A 14,998-nucleotide genomic window follows, 5' to 3' on the forward strand; every position below is an offset into this window, starting at 1 on the left:
GTAAAAACGTTTATAGACAGCACGTAAAAGTTCACAAACTGCTCATAGAGGAAAAGCACCTTGAGGGAGCAAAAGGTTTCTTTCAACTGCTCTTTTTTTTTTTTTTTTTTTGTAGCTCAGCCTTTATGGGAATTCGAATTCAGTAAAACAAGTTGAAAAGCAAAAGGATAATGTAGAATGAGATGTAATGGGAGATGACACACCTAAACGTTACAGCAAGAACCTGCATGCAAATGTGGTCACTGACACAATTTGAATGAGTACAGATAGAAAAAGGGAAATAGGGCCCGAGAGAAAGCACAATGGTAGGGTATTTGCCTTGCAAGCAGCTACTCTAGGATGGACGGTGGTTCGAATCCCAGTATCCATATGGTCCCCCGTGCCTGCCACGGGCAATTTGTGAGCGCAGAGATGCCTGGAGTAACCCCTGAGCACTGCCGGGTGTGACCCAAAAAACAAAACAAAAAGAAAGAAAAAGGGAAATAGAGAAATCCAGGGACATATGGGAGAAAAAGGCCTCTCTTTAGTCTCTGCATCAGCAGCCATCAGGGTTCCTAATGAGATAGATGGATGCAGCTTGAATGGAAGACACCTACTCGAGGGTTCCTGAAGTGTTTGTCATTAATGATCTGCTTGTCCAAAACTTGTCATTCATTACTTCATTCACTGTGTTGTTATTATCTTGAACTCAGTTCCCAGAAGGAGGAATGATCATTTGGTGTTTGGCATTTTATATACATATTTTTTTTTCCTCTTTTCTCTTCCTCCTCCTCCTCCTCCTCTCTTTCTTCCTCTTCACAGCCTTTTATATGGCTTTCTTTGGAAGTTCTTCTTATGAATTACAGGGACCAGCCAGCAACCATTGTGCCCCTGACCAGTTCTTGGGCTGACATGTTATAGAGGAGGAGCAAATGCATTTTACATGCAGATTAAATATCCTCCATATAACTTGAGAAGTGATGTGATCTGAATTATTTGGAGACTAGTTTCTTTTTTTTTTTTTGGGGGGGGGGGGGTTTGGGCCATACCCAGTGACGCTCAGGGGTTACTCCTGGCTATGCGCTCAGAAGTCGCTCCTGGCTTGGGGGACCATATGGGACTCCGGGGGATCGAACCGAGGTCCGTCCTAGGCTAGCGCAGGCAAGGCAGGCACCTTACCTCTAGCGCCACCGCCCGGCCCCTGGAGACTAGTTTCTATTCTTCTGTTTTGACTTGAACATAATTGGTGTATGAGGATTAGGAAATTCCACTCAGAAAACATTCTCCAAAGTTAGAGTACCATAAATATACTGCAGGAGTAATTCCTGAACACAGACAGGAGTAACCAGAGCACTGCCAGATGTGGCCTCAAAACAAAACAAAAAAATAAAAAACAGTAAAAAAAAATAAATAATAACAAGAACTATATGTTAAAAAATAATCAATAGGGCCCGGAGAGATAGCACAGTGGTGTTTGCCTTGCAAGCAGCCAATCCAGGACCAAAGGTGGTTGGTTCGAATCCCGGTGTCCCATATGGTCCCCCGTGCCTGCCAGGAGCTATTTCTGAGCAGACAGCCAGGAGTAACCCCTGAGCACTGCCGGGTGTGGCTCAAACACACACACACACACACACACACACACACACACACACACACACACACACCAAAATCAATAATAAAATTGTTTACTGGGCTGGGAGGTAGGTAGATAGCTCAGTGATAAACTCCTACCTTTGTATGAGATAAGCCCCTGGGTTTCACAGATAGATTAGATTAGATTAGGTAGGTAGGTAGGTAGGTAGGTAGGTAGGTAGGTAGGTAGGTAGGTAGGTAGTAGGTAGGTAGGTAGGTAGGTAGGTAGGTAGGTAGGTAGGTAGGTAGATGATAGAGACAGATGATAGATAGACACAAACAGATAGATGATAGGTAAGACAGAAGACAGTAGGTAGGTAGGTAGGTAGGTAGGTAGGTAGGTAGGTAGGTAGGTAGGTAGGTAGGTAGGTAGGTAGGTAGATAGATAGATAGATAGACAGACAGACAGACAGACAGACAGACAGACAGACAGACAGACAGACAGACAGACAGACAGACAGACAGACAGATAGATAGATAGATAGATAGATAGATAGATAGATAGATAGATAGATAGATAGATAGATAGATCATGGATAGATGATAGAGCATGCTGGATCAGACAGGAACACTTTTTTGGCTATCTATTGCTAATTTCTTACTATTTTTGTAAAGATAAAACTGTTTCTTGTTCAAAGGAAGAAACTTTGGTGATGATAAAATTTCTATTGAAGAAACAAATTTGCAAGGGGCCACACCCAAAGGTGTTCAGGGATCAGGGATCAGTCCTGATGAGATTCAAGGAACCATATGCCATGCCAAAGATCAAACCTGGGTTGGCCATATACAAGGCACCCTTCCCTCTGTACAATAGAGGATCTTTAGCCCCTCTATTAAAATCTTTTTTTGTTGTTGTTGTTTTGTTTTGTTTTGTTTTGTTTTTGGGTCACACCCGACAGTGCTCAGGGGTTACTCCTGGCTCTGCGCTCAGAAATAGCCCCTGGCAGGTTCGGGGACCATATGGAATGCCAGGATTCGAACCACCGTCCTTCTGGATATAAAGCAAATGCCATACCTCCATGCTATATCTCTGGCCCCTCTATTACAAATCTTAACCCAGGGGCCAGTGGTAGGGCGTTTGCCTTTCACACAACTGATCCAGGACGGACAGTGGTTCGAATCTTGGTATCACATATGGTCCCCCGAGCCTGCCAGGATTGGTTTCTGAGAGCAGAGCCAGGAGTAACCAACCCCTAAGTGACACTGGGTGTGACCCCAAAACCAGAAGACAAATAAATAAATAAATAAATAAATAAATAAATAAATAAATAAATAAATCTTAACCCATGGGGGCTGCAGTGATAGCACAGAGATAGGGCATTTGCCTTGCACAGAGATGCCCAGGACGGACCTGAGACTGACCTGGTTCAATCCCCAGTGACCAACATGGTCTCCCAAGCCATAAGTGATTTCTGAGCACACAGCCAGGAGTAACCCCTGAGAGTCACTGAGTGTGGCCGCCAAAATTTTTTTTAACCCAGAAGACCAAGAACATCCGTTTTTACAAGAGGACCTTTGGGTGATCTAACTTAAAAGTATGTCACAGGATTACATAGAAAAAGTTAACAGGGTTATGTAGACAATAAAGTACAAAATAAAATACAAGGGGCTGGAGAGATAGCATGGAGGTAAGGTGTTTGCCTTTCATGCAGGAGGTCATCAGTTCGAATCCCAGCGTCCCCCGTGCCTGCCAGGAGCAATTTCTGAGCATGGAGCCAGGAGTAACTCCTGAGCACTGCCGGGTGTGGCCCAAAAAAACAAAAAAAAACAAAAACAAACAAAAACAAAATAAAATACAAAATGTTAACACGGTTATGTAGAAAATAAAGTACAAATTCTGAAACATTTATAGAATACAGATGAAGATGTAATTTACCATTTAAGTCCCAGAAATAATTCTAAAAGGAATCACTTGTGTGTGTGTGTGTGTGTGTTTTGTTTGTTTGTTTTTTTGGTTTTTGAATTTTGGATTTTGGGTCACACCTGGCAGCGCTCAGGCATCACTCCTGGCTCTACACTCAGAAATCACTCCTGGCAGGCTCAGGGGACCAAATGGGATGCCGGGATTCAAGCCACTGTCCTTCTGTATGCAAGGTAAATGCCCCACCTCCATGCTATTTCTCTGGCCCCAGGAATCACTTTTTTATTATTTTTCATGAGTTAGTATTTTTGGGGTGAAGGCTGGGGTCACACCCAGCTATGTTCAAGGATTATCGTGGCGGGGTGTGAGGGACTATACAGGGTACTGTATATCCAACCTAGTTGGCCGTGTGTCAAATGAGCATGTTCCCCACTGTATTATGTCTCTGGCCTCATATAACCAAATTAATATTTAAGAAGTTTATGTTAGTAAAGTTAATCTTTATGAATTTATGAATACTTATCAAGTGTCAGATCAAATACAAGCAGAAAAACTTAACATCTAAAAACTAAATGTGGTTTATAAAGTACACCAGCCCCCCAAAAAAGGCAATAGTATTAACACTTTACTAATATAATTTCATAGTTAATATTTTCAGGAACAAGTACCTGTGAAGGAAAACAGTTCATTCTCTCTTTTATTTAGCTGCTAAATACTTGAGTACCTTCTATCAGCTAAGTCCCAACCTGAGTGGAAAAAACAAGGTCCTCAACCTTGAAGAACTTACCCTGGAAAAAAGGCAGAAAGCAAGCGAGCCAGCAGAACACAGGCACAGATAAAATGAAAAATGAACTATGCTCCAAAGGAAATAGGACTCAACACAGAACAGCAGGGAGAAGCTTTCTAGCCAGTTGGGAAGAAAGAGCTCCCTCCCTGTGGGACAAGAAGCTAAGCTCTGGGGAAACTCAAAGAAAGAAGTGCGGAGGTACAGCTGCAGAGCAGTCCAGCACAGGGAACAGTGGTGAACAGTGGGATGCTATCGTGAAGGCGCAGGTGGTGTCTCAAGCTAGGTCACATGTATGGCTCCAATAGCTGGAACTCATGCTTTGTAAGCATCAGCCTCAGATTCGATCCCCAGCACTGATGGGTCCTGAGTACTAAAGTGGCCCCACTACACTGTTCAGTGTAGTGGAACAAGAGCATAGTGACTGGGGCCCGGAGAGATAGCACAGCGGTGTTTGCCTTGCAAGCAGCTGATCCAGGACCAAAGGTGGTTGGTTCAAATCCCGGTGTCCCATATGGTCCCCCGTGCCTGCCAGGAGCTATTTCTGAGCAGACAACCAGGAGAAACCCCTGAGCAACGCCGGGTGTGGCCCAAAAACTAAAAAAAAAAAAAAAAAAAAAAGAGCATAGTGACTGAAGGCAAGAGGGGAACAAGCAGAATCAGAGAAGGGAAGGGAAGGGAAGCAGTGGTCAGAACAATTAGGCCAATTAAGTCTCAGAGGAAGCCTTCAGTGGCTTTAGGAAAGTAGTAAATAATAATGGAAAGTATGTAAATAATAATGTGTGTATATGTATATGTATATACATATATGTATATATGTGGGGGCTCTGTTTTGTTTTTGGGCCACACCTGGTGACGCTCAGGGGTTACTCCTGGCTTGGAGGTCCATGGGACGCTGGGGGATCGAACCGCAGTCCATCCTAGGTTAGCGCGTGCAAAGTAAATGCCCTACCACTGCACCATCGCTCTGGCCCCTCAGTTCTAAGATTTCTATCTAATTCATCTTTATATCTTTCATGTCTTTGGTTAAAACTGCTTTTCACTTGTTTCAAGTGTGCCAGTAATTGCTTGTTAAAGCATTTTCATAATGCTGCTATAAAATTCTTGCCTGACAATGTTAATGTCATTGGTATCAGTGTCTCTTGATTGTCTTCTCTTGCTTAGGCTGAGATTTTTCCTAGTCCCCAGCATGACAAATGATTTTCAGCTGAAATGTATCCTGACATAGGGCTCTGACTCTTAATTAAATATCCTGCTATGGCAAACTTCCTCTGACACTCCCCCAGAGAGGCAGGGGAGGACTGACTCATTCCTGATCATTAAATTGGGGGCGGGGGGAGTGAAAATCAAAGCTCTCTAAATGGTCTCCATTGACAACTCAAGTGGTAAGAGTGGCCTCATTACTAACTACCTGGTGAAGCCTGGTGGGGGTGTGAACAACCTCATTTCGACCTGGCAAGGTTGGAAATAGAGCCACCACACTCCAACTCAGCTGGAGGAGTAGGGGTGAGGGGTCTCAGTGGTGGCTGAAAAGGTTGCTGACATGTCATGTTGCACCTTTCCTTGTCCTGCCTTGAGATGAAGAGAACAGGTTTTTCGCTTTGTTTTGTTGTTGTTGCTGTTATTGGCTTTAGGGCCACATATAGTAGTGCTTAGAGCTTCCCCCTGTCTCTGTGCTCAAGACTCCCAGGTTGCTCAGGAAATCATATGTGGTGCTAGGGAACCCAGGTCAACTGCATGCAAGGTAAATGCCCTACCCACCATGCTATGTCTCTGGCTCCAGAACAGGTTTTTATTGTAAGTTGTGTTGGATGACATTTTTGCTAACAGGGGAAATTGCTTGTTTTTCAGTCTGTGCCTACTAGCATTTCCAGGTGGTTAATTTTTCCCAACATCATGTCTGGAATCTATGAAGCCTGACTCTCCCCGCTCCACAAAAATACCTACAAACATGCCATTCTTTGAGCTGTGAAGCTTATAATCCACTTTCTCCTAATTTTCAGAATTTCTCATGCATTGTATATAATGTCAAGGGTTTTAAATTAAATTTAACACTGATAATAAGGACACCTGGTCTTCATTTCTTTAAGATTGAATTTTTCCCTTTCTTAAATTATTTTTCTAAAGAACTGTGTTGTATCCTATGTTCCTCTAAGGTTTTTCTTCCATCTGAAATTAGTTTTAGAATTCCTAACTTCTATCATATTTATAAATTTTTCTTGGGGGCCAGAGAGATAGCACAGTGGTAGAGATTTTGCCTTGTAAACAGCCCGACCCAGAATCAATGGTGGTTCGAATCCTGACATCCCATAAGGTCCCCGTGCCTGCCAGAAGAGATCCCGTGCCTGCCAGAAGAGATTTCTGAGCAGAGCCAGGAGTGACCCCTGAGCAGTGACCTCCCCCCAAAAAAACCCTCAAAAACATAAAAATATATTTATAAATGTTTCTAGTTCAAATAATTGTTCTTTTCACATCTTGTATCATGTTATTATCATGATACACGTTCTAAAATACTATTAAAATTTTCTGGGGCTGGAGAGTTAACATGGAGGTAGAGTGTTTGCTTGCATGCAGAAGGATGGTGGTTCAAATCCCAGCATTCCATATGGTCCCCCAGCCTGCCAGGAGCAATTTCTGAGCACAGAGCCAGTAGTGACCCCTGAGGGCTGCCAGGTGTGACCCAAAAAACAAAAGAACATTTTTTTCAGCAATCTGAACATCTTACCTTCCTATTATGCTTTCATGTACAGATAAATATAATTCTACTCCTCAGTCTCTCTTGTACTAAATATTGAGATTTTTTTTATTGACATTTGTTCTCTTTTGCTGTTGTTGTTGAGTCACACCTGGCGGTGCTCAGGGTTTACTCCTGGCTCTGTGCTCAGAAATCACTCTTGGCAGGCTCAGGGGACCATATTGGATGCCGAATCAAACCCACATCCATCCTGGGTCAGCTGCATGCAACACAAGTACCCTACTGCTGTGCTACCACTCCAACCTGTTGGGTTACACCTTATTTTACCCAAAACAAAGATCATCCCTGGTTTCTTCATATGTTTGTTTACAACTTGGATTTATCCCCAAACAGAGATGGGCTTACTTGTAAACCTGAGTGGATTTACTGCCCCACCCAGGGGTGGTCCTGTACTCAATAAAAAATGGCAGTTCTGGCAGGCAGCAGAGGCTCTCCATACTAGGTAGAAGACTGCCAGACTATACATGTTTCACCCTCAGCCTGGTCTGAATTATTTCTTGTGAGACCCTGATTCAGACTTGGTTCACCTGGGCTTGGAGATACAGCGCGTGGGGTGATTTTACACCAACCCCTTGTTCACTTTTAAATACAAGTACTGAGAGTTGGGGCTGGAATGATAGCATAGCGGTAGGGCATTTGCCTTGCATTCGGCTGACCCAGGACAGACCGCGGTTTGATCCCCCAGCGTCCCATGTAGTCCCCGAGCCAGGAGTAACCCACACACGAGGTGTGGCCCAAGAAAACCAACCCCCCCCCAAAAAAAAAAAAACCCTATTGAGAATTATTGAGTCTTGGATCAGCAGTTTTTCAAATATCTTAGCCCCCAAGCTTACTCTTCTATTGTTGTAGTATGCAGTTCAACTATTTGGCATCTTAATTATTAGACTTTCCTGGCTCTGTTCCACTCCTTGTTATTGGACTTTTAAAATTTTTGTTTCAACTGTACTTATTCCTTTCAATCTGAATTTATTGAGAAGTTTTGCCTCAGTGTAGAACTTTCCCTGTAAAAAGACTATGGCTTGTTCATTTGAGAGTTAGTAAGATACAAATTGCTCTAGCCCCTTTGGAGATTTCTTGATCTCACCCTATCAAAAGAATACGGGTGCCAGAACAATAATACAGAGCATAGGGCATTTGCTTTGCATGTGACCAACATGGGTTCAATTCCTGGCATCATAATAGTCCCCTGAGCATTGTGGGTAGGACCCCAAAACAAAAAACAAGAGAGAGACTCTGCAATTCCAATTCCAGTCTCCAAGAAGAGCTGGAGTGCATATTTTGATTTCAGGAGCCCTGAATTCAATCCCCAGAAACCCATGTTCACTCTTTCCCCCAGCAATGCTGGGAGTGAACCTCCAATTCCAGTGGCTCAGTGAGCTTTTCTTTTTTTTGGTTTTTCGGGCCACACCCATTTGATGCTCAGGGGTTATTCCTAGCTAAGCGCTCAGAAATTGCCCCTGGCTTGGGGGAACCATATGGGACGCTGGGAGATCTAACCTCGGTCTCGATCTTTCCTTGGTTAGCACTTGCAAGGGAGACACCTTACCTCTAGCGCCACCTCACCGGCCCCGGCTCAGTGAGCTTTTAAATAAATTTTCTTTTAGATGTGCCAGCCTAAGGAACACTTCATTGCCCCTTTGCTTATTCATACCATGTAAGTCTTGAAGCTGTCAATATTGCCTTAGTGCCACTCATTGATGTTGGCTCCTGCTGACCAAGTTTTGTTTCGAATGTTATCCATGTATTCTATATTCTATATTTTGCCATCTTACTTGCTTTATGTATCTTAGTAACTAAATTAGATGATATTCAGATAGGAAACCACTACTGCAATATTTTTAAAAAACAGATGCTGAGGGCTGGAGCAGTGGCACTAGAAGTATGGCGCCTGCCTTGCAAGCGTTAGCCTAGGACAGACTGCGATTCGATCCCCCAGCATCCTATATGGTTCCCCCAAGCCAGGAGCGATTTCTGAGCACATAGCCAGGAGTAACCCCTGAGCGTCAACAGGTGTGGTCCAAAAAACAAAAACCAAAACAAACAATCAGATGCTGATTCTGATGACATATTTTGTTAAGAGAAACTGCTTAGAAAAATGTTTTTGGGTCATAAGGAAGGGTGAATAAGAGTTTAGGCATTTCTCTAAAACTAATTCTACAGGGACAACATACATTCTCCCTTCATGATAAGTAGTAAGAGACCAGGAAATAGGCCATGAATTCTGAGCAGTATTAGTGGTATAAATTTATCACTTCTACCAGAAAATTATAAATTCAAACCACCTGACCCACAGACATGTTAATTAAAAGGTAAAGTAAACCCCTACTTAAATAAAATCCACTTTAGGTGCTCAAAGCAAAATATAAGAAACATCTGGAAAAGATAAACTATTACTTAATATGACAATGAACTCTTTGTTACTACCAATTTCAAAAACTAAGAATATGCGTTCGCTGGCTCTCAACCTGTAAGCAGAGACAAAAGTAGTCCCAAACACATTCTCATTCTCTCATTCTCTCTCTCTCATTCTCTCTCTCTCTCTCTCTTTCTCTCTCTCACACACACATACACACACACACACACACAATCTAAATAAAGGTCTGAAATACTACCACTGAAATATTCACAAGAAATTTTCCTATGGTAATTAAATTAATGGGGGTTTCTATTTGTTCTACTTATCTACAAAATTTTAAAATAGAGAACTAAGCTTCTTGCAAAAGTACTTAAAAAATCACTTACGCGAGAACCATGTTGTAATCTGAGTGGTTGAACATGTACCCTCCAACAACCCACATTATATTTCCATTGACCACAGCCTTATGAGAGGCTCTGGGGAACTTTGGGTGAGAATATTCCTCTCGAGTCCAAAAAGACTGGTTAGCTGGCACAGGAACTGAACATCCAGGACCTAAGAAAACATAATAAATTAGCCTCACAAAATGCAGCTTGAAGGTTTTTTAATTCATCTAAGGACATAATAACCTAAATGTAGCAAACAACTAAAAGATACTTCCTTACAACCATAAAAAAATAAATCAGGTGAAGTTGTCTAAAACAACCTTTTCAATGTTTAATATAGCCTTTTGAGACCCAGCAAACACACATTTTCTCATGAAGACCTGGGCATATCCAGATTAGAATTTTTAGAAAGGATCTACTGTTGAAGCAGCTCTCAGAGGAAAGAGTGAACAAGAAGGTTTTTCTAATTCAAATGAAAAAATGAAGTGCTAAAATATAATATCAAGTCCTGAGAGTAATGAAACAAATGATTGATCCATTTCCTGGAAATTAAAGAAACCTCATTCTTGGTAGGTTTGGCTTCTCCTGCAACATTTGCACAATACTAGGGACTCACATGGCTTCAGTTACTTAATTCCTAAATGTCACACAAATCCACCACACTGATGTCTTTAAACAAGCACACACTTCCTTTCTAAACAGAAGTGTCTTTTGAAAACTACATGAGGGGCCAGATCGATAGCACAGCGGTAAGAGTGTTTGCCTTGCACACAGCCAACATGGGACGAACACAGATTCAATTCCTGGGATCCAATATGGTCCCCCGAGCATGCCAGGAGGAATTTCTGAGTGCAGATGCAGCAGTAACACCTGAGTGCTGCCAGGTGTAACCCAAAGACCAAAAGTATATAAATAAATGAATGAATAAAAACTAAATGAATTTTAAAAATCACTGAACGAGTAACAGGTGTCACCCTTCCCCCCACCCCATGCTTTAAAAACCTACTGATGGGACCCAAACAATAGTACAATAGGTAGGATGCTTGTCTTGCAAGCGGCCACCTGGTGTAGATCTCAGCATCCCATATGGTCCTCCAAGCACTATGAGGACAGAACCAAGAGCAACTCCTGAGCACTGCTGGTATGCCTCAAAAGCCAAAATAACAAAAACAAAACAAAAATCCTCTCTGTGCTATGGCCATAGCCTGACCTCATTTTACTCTCTATTTGTTGAACTTTTTTTTGTTTTGTTTTTTGGTTTTTGGGCCACACCTGGTGATGCTCAGGGGTTACTCCTGGCTATGCACTCAGAAATCACTCCTGGCTTGGGGGACAATATGGAACGCTGGGTGATAAAACAACGGTCCATTGTGGGTCAACCATGTGCAAGGCAAATGCCCTACAGCTGCGCCACGGCTCCGGCCCCTATTTGTTGAAATTTTTAAGGAGAGAGCATTATTGGCTGCTTTTTTCCCAGCTCCCAGCTCTGTTTTCTGCCATGTCTTATGGCTCAAACCACTTTCATGAAAGAATTGCACAAGATGCCGTTGCCCCCTCCACAATTCTAAAGAGACCCCAGCCAGGCATCTAACCAAGTCAAACTTCTTTTGAGATTATGTAAGGATGTGAAAGGATAAACACTACCTGCTATCTGATTTATGTATGTGATCTAGGTGGCGGAAATAAAGCAAACCTGTAACTTGATCAATGGAGAACATCCTGCAAAGTCAAAGAAAAAACAAGCAGCTCCTACCCTGCCATTGTGCTAAGCAGGCGCATCCTCTGGCAGTATTTGGACTGCAGATGCCTCCACGAGGAAAGCTGCAGTTATTGACACAGTGGGGAATGTCACACGCTTCACCTTTCCAGTGTTCAGAACATTCACATTGCGCCGTGTTGCTGATGTTGTTGAGCTTACATTCTCCTCGGCCTGAGCAATTATTTGGACACATGTCAAAACTATAAAAACAGTGGGGAAAAATTAAATCAACACAAAGCAACACTTCAATTAATTTTTGCAGAACCTCCTCCTACACAGACTTAAGAAGCTCACTGTCTCTCTAGCAGAGTCTTCACAAGCACAACAGCAAAACTTACCATGAAGCCTAAAGAAGGGTCACTCGACACTAGACTAGATAAGGCTAATCGAATAAACCCTGCTGAATTTCTCAGGAGTCAAGTTCAAGAAATTACAAGGAGAAAAGAGATTCTTGGAACACTGTACAGTGCTCAGTTTTTCAAGGGTTGAGAAGACTATTCTACTCCTGGAAAAAAAATTGGGGGAGGGGTCCACACCCATCAGTGCTCAGGAGTTACTCCTGGCTCTGTGCTCAGAAATTGCTCTTGGTAGGCTCTGGAGACCATATAGGATTCCAGGAATAGAATTGGGGTCTGTCCTGTATTGTCCATGTGCAAGGCAAATGCCCTGCCACTGTGCTATTGCTCCAGCCACTACTCCTACTTAAGGATAAATTGCACTAAAGAAACGATCTCTAAAACTTACAGAATTTACTTAATATTATTGCCCAGGGTGGTGTATTCAAAGTTCCTTAATAAGTTGATAATTGGGGCCAGAGAGACAGCACAGTGGTAGGGCATTTGCCTTGCACACAGCTGATCCAGGACAGACAGTTGTTCAAATCCCAGCATCCTATATGGTCCCTCAGCCTGTCAGGAGCAACTTCTGAGCAAAGCCAGGAACAACCTGAGTTACTCCTGCACACCTGCCACCAGGTGTGACCCAAAAACCAAAGAAATAAAAAGTTGATAATCACATTTCAGATGAAGGGCCATTTTAATATAGACAATTAACTATCACATGTCCTATAAAAGTACGACATAAAGATGGGATATAACTCAAAGGGCCAAAGTGCAAGCTGTGTGTGCCGGGCTCCAGGTTCATCCCTGACATAGCACAGTCTCCCCAGCACCAAACACTGAGCTGGGAAGAGTAACATGCGCACTGCTGGTTATTGGCTCCCTGCCTCTATCCTCCCCCATCCGAAAGTAATGTAATCTGATTTTATTGACAACACTTTGAAAAGACATAACTTAAATTTTTCAAAGGGTTATTGGACTATCAGACACTTAAAGCCCAGGGGCCAGAACAGTGGCGCAGTGGAAGGGCTTTGGCCTTGCACACAGCTGACCTAGGACGGACCGTGGTTCAATCCCCCGGCATCCCATATGGTGCTCAAGCCAGGAGCGATTTCTGAGCACAAAGCCAGGAGTAACTCCTGAATGTCACTGGGTGTGGCCCAAAAAAACAAAAAAAAAAAGGTCACTTTAAAGTCCAGATCAGGGTCAAATCCACAGTATATTGGATAGAGCACTTGCTTTGTATATGACTGACCCAAGTTCATGTCCCAGCACATTTTCTGATCCCCTAGGCCTGACTGGAGTGATTCCTGATTGAAGAACCAGGAGTAATTCCTGAGCATCACCAGTTGTGGTGTAAAAACAACTAGAGACTGGAGCAATAGCACAGCAGGTAAGGTATTTGCTTTTCACGTGGTTGACCCAGCATCCCATATGGTCCTGAGTCTGATTTTGAGTCAGAAGTAACCCCTGAGCACTGCCAGGTGTGGACCAGAAACAAAACAATTAAATAAAGTCTAGATCTCTTTTATGGGTCTATAAACAAACTAAAAAGAATTTCTTGGGGCCGGCGAGATAGCATGGAGGTAAGGCGTTTGCCTTCCATGCAGAAGGATAGAATTCGAATCCCTGCATCCCATATGGATCCCTGTGCCTGCCAGGGGCGATTTCTGATCGTAGAGCCAGGAGTAACCCCTGAGCGCTGCCGGGTGTGACCCAAAAATAAAAAATTAAAAAAAAAAAAAAGAATTTCTGCAGCAAAGCATGTCATAAAATTAGAAGTTATCACAGAGACAACTGTAATATCAATTTATGATAACTGCATGATATTTTATAAACTATTAGAATATATTTAATCTGTATAATTACAATCAAGACACATGCTTTGCTTTTTGAGCCCAGTAAGAAAAAAAAATAACCTTATTCTCAAATTTTGGGGGGGGGGCCACACCTGGTGATGCTCAGGGGTTACTCCTGGCTATGTGCTCAGAAATCGCTCCTGACTCGGGGGACCATATGGGATGCCAGGGATTAAACCAAGGTCCGTCCTAGGTCAGATGCTTGCAAGGCAAACGCCTTACCACTGCACCACCACTCCGGTCCCTTTTTCGCAAAAAAATTTAAATCCTTATAACTATTATGTACTCGGTTAGAAAGTTGAATGCCATAGCTTTGCACTTTATTTCATTATTTACTGATATGTAACCAGTATGTAATATTGTATCAGGTTCAAATACATAGCATAATGATTCAATATTGAGTCATTACTAGGGAACCAGGGGACACTGTTGTGTTCATTAGGAAATAAGTCCCCCTGTAAACTCATTGTTATCACCACATGAAGCTACAATTTTGTGTGTGTGAGTGTGTGTGTACATGTGTTTTCAAGGATTGAAACCAGGCCCTCACTACACAAGATGTGCATTCTACTGAATCACAAATCCTTGGTCCTTAATTATAATGTTTCTCCCTTGTGATGGAACATTTAAGATGAATCTCTTAGCAACACTCAAATAAACTATTGAGTACTGTTAACTACAATCTCCACGTTGTAAATGACATCCCATGGCTCATGACATTGCTGTAGGCCTCTGATGCCTACTATATAACACACTAATGTCAACAAAAATTAAAGTCATCTTTACTAATAAAAGGGACAGGGAGGACAGTATACAAGTAAAGATATACACTTTGCATACACCTGACCTGGGTTCCAGTCCCAGCACTACAGGCCTCCCAAGCTTCTCAAGATTGGCCTTGATGGTGCCAAGCACCTCAGACCCCCAACATCCTTGGGCCCCACCAAAGAGTGGCTGATCCAGTTAGCCAAGTATCACCCTAGAGACCACTGCCGCCTCTGAGAAGAAAAGGGCCCTTCCTTTTGGAAGACAAACAGTGACAAAAATAAGATCTAAATTTAAGATCAGATGTTATGCTAAAATAGCAGTTCAACAATCCACCTCATTTTCATAAACAGCACAAAGATAAAATATTTCCATTCTATATTCAAACCTGTGCCTTATACAACAGGTCAAATTAATATTTTCCTGCACAATTATTGACCATATGAGTACAGCATAATATCATAAAAAAATTTTTGTTTGTTTTTTGGGGGGGAGCTACACAAAGAAGTGTTCAGGGGCTGCTC

General features: G+C 42.5%; 1 protein-coding gene across 3 annotated transcripts in view; it reads right to left on the bottom strand.

Moving 5' to 3' along the window:
• Positions 1 to 14,998, bottom strand: part of ATRN (attractin) — a 192,635-nt gene that overhangs the window by 97,657 nt on the left and 79,980 nt on the right. For all 3 annotated transcript variants that reach the window (XM_049779127.1, XM_049779126.1, XM_049779128.1), the window contains exons 5-6: positions 11,507 to 11,712; positions 9,754 to 9,922 (exon numbers count right to left, since the gene is read on the bottom strand). In XM_049779127.1, coding sequence (XP_049635084.1) covers positions 9,754 to 9,922; positions 11,507 to 11,712 — 375 coding nt within the window. The remainder of the gene's footprint in view (positions 1 to 9,753; positions 9,923 to 11,506; positions 11,713 to 14,998) is intronic.

The sequence above is a fragment of the Suncus etruscus genome, chromosome 9 (assembly GCF_024139225.1).
Source record: "Suncus etruscus isolate mSunEtr1 chromosome 9, mSunEtr1.pri.cur, whole genome shotgun sequence".
In the NCBI taxonomy this organism is placed as follows: Eukaryota; Metazoa; Chordata; class Mammalia; order Eulipotyphla; family Soricidae; genus Suncus; species Suncus etruscus.